General features: G+C 44.6%; 4 protein-coding genes across 7 annotated transcripts in view; 2 read left to right on the top strand and 2 right to left on the bottom strand.

Moving 5' to 3' along the window:
- Positions 1-11: 11 nt before the first annotated feature.
- rhno1 (RAD9-HUS1-RAD1 interacting nuclear orphan 1) lies at positions 12-1,904 on the top strand. Its single transcript, XM_064319475.1, has 3 exons — positions 12-177; positions 516-707; positions 917-1,904. Exons 1-3 carry the CDS (start codon positions 166-168, stop codon positions 1,571-1,573), a joined length of 861 nt encoding a protein of 286 aa, XP_064175545.1. The 5' UTR covers positions 12-165; the 3' UTR covers positions 1,574-1,904.
- A 179-nt stretch (positions 1,905-2,083) lies between these two features.
- Positions 2,084-5,911, bottom strand: LOC135245995 (E3 ubiquitin-protein ligase TRIM35-like). 2 transcript variants are annotated; one of them, XM_064319473.1, is made up of 6 exons: positions 5,248-5,910; positions 4,651-4,746; positions 3,883-4,113; positions 3,632-3,654; positions 3,427-3,542; positions 2,084-3,243 (listed from the first exon to the last, which is right to left on the bottom strand). In XM_064319473.1, the coding sequence occupies exons 1-6, from the start codon at positions 5,659-5,661 to the stop codon at positions 2,714-2,716; spliced, it is 1,410 nt and encodes a 469-aa protein (XP_064175543.1). In that variant the 5' UTR covers positions 5,662-5,910; the 3' UTR covers positions 2,084-2,713. The 2 variants fall into 2 exon arrangements, 1 of the variants encoding a protein (XP_064175543.1); XR_010327485.1 differs by lacking the exon at positions 3,632-3,654 and having other exon boundaries at positions 3,427-3,597; positions 5,248-5,911.
- A 476-nt stretch (positions 5,912-6,387) lies between these two features.
- LOC135245998 (protein FAM180A-like) overlaps positions 6,388-9,708 on the top strand; it is a 47,152-nt gene continuing 43,831 nt past the window's right edge. Inside the window, exon 1 of one of the 3 annotated variants that reach the window (XM_064319478.1) lies at positions 6,388-6,436. The gene's annotated coding sequence lies outside the window, so the exon portion shown is untranslated. Of the gene's footprint in view, positions 6,437-7,634; positions 7,717-9,708 lie in introns of those variants that run through there. The other 2 variants (XM_064319477.1, XM_064319480.1) reach the window with 2 other exon arrangements.
- Positions 8,054-9,293, bottom strand: LOC135246048 (muscarinic acetylcholine receptor M2-like). The gene has a single exon (XM_064319540.1). The coding sequence runs from the start codon at positions 9,185-9,187 to the stop codon at positions 8,054-8,056; it is 1,134 nt and encodes a 377-aa protein (XP_064175610.1). The 5' UTR covers positions 9,188-9,293.

Here is a 9,708-nt window from a genome sequence, read left to right as displayed (position 1 = left end):
CAATCGGAGGGCAGCGGCATGTTGGAATTAAATTTTAGCTGGTGTGCTTTATACAGTCTATGGTTGGACGTCGTTAGCCGTCGAGCAGGTTTGCAAGGTCCGGTCTGTCCATGTACAAATCCCTGAAAGTGTTCAGTTTCATGGAAATCAAGTATGTGAACAGAAATGACGGTTTGGGTACGTATGGTATCTTTTTGCTTGCCCGATAAGATAGGTAATCGGTCAGACGATTGATTTCCTGTTTTCTGTTGATACGGATTCCTACAAAGAAGCCGAGATTGCTTGCTAGATTAAGCGAAGTACGTGTCAAACGTTCAGTTTGCACTTGCCGTGGAAAGTAAATTTCAGCAGTTAACGTTAACAATGGCTTTCATCCTTAGTGTACGACTTTGCACTCCACCGTGTTAGGGCAATCAGCTAATAAAACCACGAGAACATTGAGGGCATGTGATTGGGCTATGTAGCTAACGTAATCTGGTATTGTGTGTGCTAAAAGTAGCGATATCCGACCAAAGGGTGGCCGCTGGCCGCTCCTGATGCCCCGCAGAACCCAAACGAGAAACCCAAAGTCGAAGCAACAGCTACAGTTCGTCCAAGCGCCTCTGGATGGAGCCTATCATCCGTACGGGCCAAAAGTGCGATGTGCTCGTAACCCCAAAATCTTCCTGTCGGAGGAACAGCATCAGAGCAGCACTGCCCATTCTTGGGTAATGTCAAATATTTATTGCCATATAATGTTTGATGACGATAATCAAGATTGCATAGCTTTTCTGAAATACGGTATTGCTGTGATCTTTTCAAATGAAGTACTTGCTCGCTCGCTCACCCAAGAAGATTGTGACTATAGCTTTTACATTTAAGTTGACACCTCACGTTTGACTGGTAAGCAGTTTCTGGACTCCCCCCTGTCTCTTAGGTAACGCCTCAGTTTGACGCCAGCATGATGAGCCTGGCTCTGCATCCACGCAGAAGAAGAGGGACGAAGAAGAGCTGCTCCGACCGGAGTGCTCTGGACGGTGGTTCACTGCTGTCTCTGACGCGACACAGGAAGGCCAGCGTCTGCAAGTTCCCCGCCCTGTCCTTTGAGAAGCACGCCGCTGCCCCCCCACGCCCTCCCGTCGCAAGGCACGGAGAGAAGGCTAAACCGGGCGGGGCCCGGGCGGACGAGCGCACCTCAGAGCCTGTTGGCAGAGGGCCGTCTCCGAATTGCAACACTGAGACACTGCGGCGCCTTCCCTCCGTTTGGAAAGGGAGTGCACAAGACGCAGCGGCATTCAAATTGACCCCAGCCGCAGCTGTGTCCCACACAGGGGACCGTACCATTAATACCCCTGTGGGGGGCAACCGGCCCTCCTTCACAGACGATGGATTCACCCCCCCTGATATAGAGACTCCAGACGCGTTACCGCAGAGCAGGACTTGCGGTGCTACAGAGGCGACTTGCCTGTCCAGGCTCCGCCTCCTTTTCCCCCCGACGCCCTTGCAGGCCCCACCCCCTCCTGTGCTGGTGAGTGACACTCCAGAAGAGCACTATGGGAAGAACTGGAGGCGGAGCCGGCTGAGCTTCCTGTAGGACTAAGGGCAGCAGGTCAACGCCCTTGAAAGGTGCAGGTTTTAGCCCCTGGTGCTTACTGCCCGAGTAAGAGCAAAATAGCTGCCAGTCGAATAATCATGGAAATTCTAGACTAATCGCTATGCAAAGTGTGATCAGCTGTATTATGAAATGGAAACCTTTTGAAAATGGTGTGCTGCAGTTGGCTACCGATGGGTAACTACGATGCATCCATTGCCCTTTGTGTATGGAGTTAGAGGTTTTTTATTTGTAGGCACACTGGCTGCATTAATCAAACAAATGAAGTCTGAGTCAGAGCCTTTTGTTAATAAAGAAGTGCACTAATAATATTTATTCTGATTTAAAATAAATTGACACTTGACTGGCTGGTGACTCGTGTGAGGAAGCTGGATGGGGTGAATGCTCACGGGCTGTGTAAATAATGATGTCACTTCTAACTATGTCAGGAATGGAGACAGGAATCTATGAAAAGTAAACTTGTGGAAAGCGTATTGATTCCAGTGGCACGTATATAGTAAAATACAAAACTGAGCCCTTTATTGAGGATATAATTCAAATAAAATATACTTTTGCTCAAAACACAACAAGGATGAATAGATCATAACAACGGTTAAACATTATAGTCCTACCACTATATGACAGAGAACTTGTGGAGCTTAAACATTAAAATACATTGTAGTGATTTTAACAACTACTCCCCTAACCTAATGAACCCTCCTATAATACATACGAATACACTGGACACATCTTCACAACCCCAAATAACTTTTTTTCCCTTTATATAAACAAAATAAGATGCCTGTATTTAAAAAATAAATAGGATCACAGATAATATAAATTCGTAAAATGTTTGACACACTTTTTTCTCATAAATTATGGCAGGAAGATAATCACAGAGAACATCTTAGAGGAAATAAGTGTTTCCTCCAAGCAGAAATCATCATCTATATGTAGTCAAGAAACCCATCGGTTTTAATCCCCAGAGATTACCTGGCTGGGGAGATGTGTTTAAGAGTTGTTCCTGTCCACTCAGAAGATAGTGACTAAAGTCTTTATTTCAAGGAAAAATTAATGTTGACACACCCTTTTTCAGATATCTCATCTGTAAACCACCAGCTTTAGAGAAGCATGAATATTCAGTCACTGAACTCTCTTCTCCACCATGACCTTGACCGTGGCAGGCACGATCTTCAGAAGGTCAAGTTCCGCATCAATGCATACAAAGCGAAATACTGGAAAGAGTATCCCTGTGAGAGTGATACTTTTAGTTCTGTGAGTTTTGTTGCCGTAGACATCAAATAATGACAGAGTTTTTTGATCACAGTCCACAAGCACTCTAAACTTGGCCATTCCCTTGCGTACAGATTTTTCGTCTAAACAATCACAAATACCCTGGTATTGTAAATAACAGATGTGGCTTTGTTCATAATCATTTGTACATCCCTCTCTTTGAGACTCCCTCTCTTTGAGATGGGCACTGGCAATACCTATATCTATCACAGTGCATCGCCTAATTTCCACATCCCACTGGTGTTTCCCTGAGCTGAATCCTTCTGACCCAAAAAGATAAACATATTGGCAGTACATTTCTTTGCCCTTTTCCACGCTGGTCAGATCCTGAGACAATATGAGCGAGGGATCGGCTGTGTTGGGGTCCAGAATCACAGGAGCTGAATAGAAACAACAAGATGGGAAGAAATAAAAGATCACTTGGTTATCTGCCACTCCAACTGAAACAAGGTACCATGCAGGCCTACAGGATATATGCCCACCAGAATGATGTAGACTTTTTCCAGCCATCAATCAAAGACAATTTATCATTACGCTGCCACATAGTCGTGCAATGCACTCACAGTACTTCGCCATCCCCATCATCGTCTTCAAGATGTGCAACTTCAGGTTCCCCAGGTGTTTGGCCACGTCGATCTGTACTCCTGAGACATCAGGGTCCTGAACTGTGCACTGAGTTCTGCCGTGACATCCAAGAATTAGAGCAGCTGAGGGCTTTATATCAGTGTGACAAACTGCAAGAATTTAAAGGAAAGGATTCTCACTTACTGTTTCATTGTTTCAGTGTAATTCTGAAATAAAAACATGAAAAAAACAAAATTAGATTCTGCTGCCCACCTTTGCTCATTGAAAGAAAGACCTCAACAAAAATGGCAAGAAGATGGCGGGCGTGTGCACTGTGTTTGTGACTTTTCTTTTTATTCAGTCTTATTCCTCTGAGGCTTTTACCTGTATGGCGCCTCCTATATGCCAAATGTATTGACAAAACATTTAGATTTTCTCTCTTGCTTGGCTCTGACCTGTAGGAATGAGGCATCATCTTTCCCCATCTCCTGCTCTACGGCTTTGATTGTGGTTGAAAGGGCCTCCATCTTTCTGACCACTTCCTCCATCTTCCTGCTCAGAGTCTGACTCCTCTCTGCCTCCTCTGCTCTTAGGGCTGCGATCCTGGCTGCTTCTTCCTGGTGTAGAAACTGGTGCAGCTCCTGAAACTCCTCTCTTATCCGCTTCTCTGTGCGCTGAACCTGGCTCTGAAAAGATTAAGGCTTGGATTAGTTTTTCTCAGTTACTTGAAAACAAATGGGGGAAGGGGGTGTGCTCATTTCGAGCACATCCCCTTTGTGTTGTAAAAAATGACACTCGGATTAATTGGCTTTTGTAAATATAGTTTACAGGCTTTGAATTATGTGTTAGCTGATTTTAAAACTGTGCCAATGGTTGAGCTATGAGAAACTGCAGTAAGGCATATACCTTGCATGCATGAATCTATTGTGGTGCTTTTAGTTGATATTGCAACAGTTAATACATGGTTTGAGCATCTTACAGCATTTAGCTAATGATATGTTGTTTTGCTAATTTGAATGCAGTTTTCAAAACTGTAATCAAGCAACTGAGAAACCTTTTTTTTAAAAATGTGTTTAATTTATTTTCAATTCTTGTAAACTTGTAATATAAATAATATAGAAATGTACATACAGTTCCTTCATATTTCATATATAATATAAATATACATGTATTTATTATTTTGTTTATACTTTTAAAGGCCACAACACTTTCACATACTTTACCTTGATGTGCTGCTGTTTTTGATATGTAGTTTTACTGATTTTATTGAAATTTTCCAGCTTGTCCTGTAAGGGCTTCAATGCAGCCTGCATCTTCATCTGCAATGTCAAAATTACAATTTACCATGTACATTGTGTTTGTGGGTGTGAGGCTTGAGCGTGAGTCGTGGTTGAAATATGCCTTATGAACAATGTGCTTTATGTCTGGAGTATGTGTAAAAGACAAAGACAGGAAACATCTTTGTGATACTGTCACACAACCAGAACCAGAATCAGATTCACAACATTGCATTTATTTGGCAGACGCTTTTATCCAAAGCGACATAAAATACGTGCATACCAAAGGTAATTGGAACAACTACAAAACACTGGTCCGATAAAGTACAATGCTGTAGCGGTTATTCATAGCCATGAACACATTAAGTGCAGTTCACACAGTGAACATTACTCTGACCTAACCTATGCCAAGTCAAACTAGGAGGCATTACAAGCTACAGCATCAAGACGATGTGATACAAGGCACAACAAGTGCACAAAATAAGCAATTTCACACTAAGACTTCATTTGCTGAGTGTCTTCAGGTCTGCAGGTCTTGCTCACCTTATGGTCGTGCGCTGCTACCGCTAAGTGGCAGCATTTATGACGGTCGTGCAGGCCAGGCACACAGTCGACGCATATCGGCTGATTATCCTCCAGGCAGAAGAGCTTAATCTTCTCTCCGTGCAGAGCGCAGTGCACCTCTGGGCCAGGCCCGGCCTCCTGCTCCAGGTGGAACCGCTCACAGAGGTTCTTCAGAGCCAGGTTAACGGGGAGATCGGTCCCGGGGGCACACGGCCTCTTACACAGCGGGCATTTCCGAAAGCTGGCCGCCCAGCACTGCTCGAAGCAGCCCTTACACAAGCTGTGGCTACACGGCAGGATAACGGGGTGAGTGAATATGTCGTGGCACACTGGGCAGGAGACCTCTTCCACTGACACGGTGAAGTTAGCTGCCATCCTTTGCTTCTTTTCCATCTCGTTCAGATCACAGACTTACTCTCTCCAGGGCACTGTTAGCCAAGCTCCTTCTGAACACAGTGCTTCTCCAGCCCCTCACTCTTACCTGATTCACGTTTTCTTTTGCCAGTGTTTGTATTTTATATGTATTAAACGCAATAAAGACGAGATCACGTCTGTCCTCATGTAAAGCCTGTTCCTGTATGCCACTGCTGAGGAGAAATGTAAGTGAAAGCAAGAAGTTACTTCCTGGAATAAAGACCCATTGCATCATTCCAGGATATAATCTTTCTTTTCACCTTTTGACCAATCACAGCAGAGGTGGGGACTGTTTACAGTAAGAACAGAAAGAGGACCTATTGCTATAAGGAACTGGGGTGGAGACAGACTGACAGTCCTGAGTAACAAATATAAAGAATCATAGCAATCACATAATTTAAGTTCTACATTTCAAAAGGATCCATACGTACAATACTGTGCAAAAGTCTTTAGGCACCTGTAAAAAAAATGCTTGTACTGTATATCCTCTTTGTTTTCGTTCTCTGTCACATTTCATTGCTGGTGACTCTGTGTGAGTGAGGGAGGTGGCTGTGTGAAGAAATTCTTTTCAAATGTTGGTCCTGAATCCTTTGCTTAGCCTCGGCAATTGATATTGCTGTTTGCCAAAGCATCCAGGAGAGGGAGCCATAACGCAAGTTCCAGGCCAAGCAGCTGAGCTCGCGCACAACACCTGTCATTAATTGTTAATTACCCTGTAACTGTTCGGCGGAGCAAGACATTTCCCCCTACAAAGGTATGCATTCCCGTACGCTTCAACATGCTTCAAACATTTTACGTTTAATGGATACTTCTGTTTAAAATGCCGTGGGTTAGTCAACAGTAGCAGCTCTGTTTATCGATAAACAGAATGCATAGCTTGTAAACGAGCCAACTCCAAAAACTAACAGTGTTAGTGTTCAACAAAAACTAAACACTGTATGTTTAAAATGAAATACATTGTTGGAAGCTTCGAATCCTTATTGTACCAACTAGCTATAAAATGGACAAAATTATTATTCTGTAGAAATCGCATTCAAAACGCAAAATAGACATACGTGCAAGATTTCTAACTATAGCACTCTTGCGCAGGTAGTTTGCTTCAACAGGTGACTGTATAGACAAGATAAAAGCTCGCCAAACACCGAGGTTGATTTTAACCTGTTAACCAGTTTGTCGACTTGTCCTTATTTGTATTTCAACAAAAGACTCGTTTACATAAAACAACACATTTCCTTAAACCTTGCTTGGTCGCAAATGATTCTCCATCAAAATAATGGCAAGTTACAAGTAAAACAAACAGGCCATATACCAAAGTAAAGCTACCCAAGTTTTCCTGCTTTTGTGGACTTACCTTGACCCTTGGATTTCCGTTCCATATGTACGGAAAAATAACAGCTCACTTAAGCATTGTCTGTTTATTTGAATTAACCACATACGGATTACAAATGCAAAGCGTGGTAAAATGGGTTTACAAACATAAAGAAGCTGCATTCTGTGTAATTAAAGATCGCCATCTGTAACTTTACAAAACTGATTATGTCAAGTTGCAGACGATAGATCTGGGCCAGTGTGTGGATTAATAACAGCTGGACAGAGGCATTTGTCACACATTTCTATTCTGTGAGTTTCTGTGTGTCCATATACATACAGGTGCGTGTGTTTGTGTGTGTGTCCATATACATGCAGGTGTGTGTGTTTGTGTGTGTCCATATACATGCAGGTGTGTGTGTATGTGTGTCCATATACATGTAGATGTGTGTCCATATACATACAGGTGCGTGTGTTTGTGTGTGTGTGTCCATATACATGCAGGTGTGTGTGTTTGTCTGTATATATGCAGGTGTGTGTGTGTGTGTGTGTCCATATACATGCAGGTGTGTGTGTGTGTTTGTGTGTGTTTGTTTGTCCATATACATGCAGATGGGTGTGTGTTTCTGTCCATATACATGCAGGTGTGTGTGCTTGTGTGCGTCGTGATGGCTAACCTGAGGGAAAGAATCAGCGCAAGTGAGACTGCTCAGTGTCATGGAAATTGTAAGTTGATGATTGATGGTCTGGGCTATTTTCAGTAATGCAAAATTCATATCAGATGAAACTATAAACTACTTATTAATGCACTGTTTTTGTATCATAAATGTGTGCAGATTCTTAATACATCTCAGCTGTGTTGTAAAGGTGCTTGTTTTTCAATTGAGAGTTAGTAGGCTTTTAAATGCATGTCGTTTTATATTACATGAATAGGTATTTTTTCTTTAGTCCATCGAGCTATTGAGCTTATACATGTAGTTGTTTACATTGATATAAGAGAATAAATTTCTTTTTAAATCAGTGAACACCACAGCCACAACCTGTAACACACACACATCCCTGTTTATCTACCCGAGCGAATGTCCTTGTACTGGCAGAGCAGGAGCCGTTTGAAGGTCTTTTTGAAGGTGGCGTTGCAGAGGGCGTAGCAGGCAGGGTTGATGGTGCTGTTGATGTAGCTGAGACAGTAGCCAAATTTCCACACGGCGTCGGGAATGCAGGTGGAGCAGAAGGTGTTTATGAGCACCAAGACGTTATAGGGCGCATACGTGACCACGAAGGCGACCAGGATGGCCATGACGGTGCGCGTGACCTTTTTTCCGCGCGACAGCGCCACCTTATTCTTGGGACGCTGCTTTGTCACCATGGTGTGCGGCGCGGGGTTTCCTTTGCGGCCTTCAGGGGCGTGGCGGCGAGCTTGAGGCTGGATGGCCGTGGCGGTGCTGCTTCTCCCAGGCTGCACCGGCCCCCTGTTGGAGTCAGAGTTCTGAGCCCCTCCCACCTCCTCCTGCCCGCCCCCGACCCCACCTACTGTGTGAGGGGCGCCATTCCGGCTCCTGTCTGTGCCCTGGGTTTCCACGTCATCGTCGTCATCTTCGGGGGTGAAAATGTGGTCTCCAACCTCGGTGCTGGATGGGTTCTCGTGTTTTGATCCTGAGGGCTCGTACTTGCCCGTCTTCACGCGGCTCTTGCTGGCCCTGGAGACCTGCCAGTACAACAACATCATGATGGTGACAGGCACGTAGAAGGAAACGATGGTGATGCCGAGGGTGATGGTTGGGTTGGATAAGAACTGGATGTAGCATTCTGTCTCCGGCACGGTCCGCACACCCATAATGAATTGCCAGAACAGGATGGCCGGTGCCCACAGGACGAAGGAAAGGACCCAGGCCACCGCGATCATCATGCCCGCCATCTTGGTGGTCCTTTTCCTTGGGTAAGTGAGCGGTTTGGTGACACTGAAGTAACGGTCGAAGCTGATGATGAGGAGGTTCATGACAGAGGCGTTGCTGACCACGTAGTCCTGGGCCAGCCATAGGTCACACACCACTGGTCCCAGAGGCCAGTAGCCAATCACAATGTAGACTGTGTACAGGTTCATGGAGCTTACCCCAATGATCAGGTCTGAACATGCCAGGCTGAAGAGGAAGTAGTTGTTTATGGTCTGCAGCTTCCTGTTGACTATTATTGAAAGCATGACCAGGATGTTCCCAATAATCGTGACCAGGCTGAGAGACCCTGCCACCAGGACTATGAACACCACCTCCACTGCCTGGTGGGGGGCCTCAGGCAACAGGGTGACTGTGTCATTGCCCGCTGAGGAGTTGGAGTCATTGGAGGCGGTGGAGAGGGCAGGCTTGCTGGTTTGCAGCTCCATCTGTTCTGACCTCTTCAGCTGTCAGCTGTGCCCCTAAACTTTCAGACAAAAAAGAAAAATATTTTTAAGCACTGTGATTGCTAATTAGAAATCAAATTATGTTTGTGTATGTCATATTTATATTTATGTTATATGAATTTTTATGTAAAAATTTCCAGCCAGTTACATCACTCCCCCTCATAACACAAATGTGAAGATAACTCGGTCTACATTCAAACATACAGGAAGCAGGATAGCAGTAGAAATGCATGAGAGCAGTGTAAGATCAGTTTGCTGACTGCATATACTCACCCAGCCGCAGTACAAGGTGTATCTCGTCTTTGTGGTGAGATTCGCGAGGT

The sequence above is a fragment of the Anguilla rostrata genome, chromosome 19, assembly GCF_018555375.3.
Source record: "Anguilla rostrata isolate EN2019 chromosome 19, ASM1855537v3, whole genome shotgun sequence".
NCBI classification, from domain to species: Eukaryota; Metazoa; Chordata; class Actinopteri; order Anguilliformes; family Anguillidae; genus Anguilla; species Anguilla rostrata.
The sequence above is the reverse complement of the archived record's forward strand: the minus strand, read 5'-3'. Positions and strand labels throughout refer to the sequence as shown.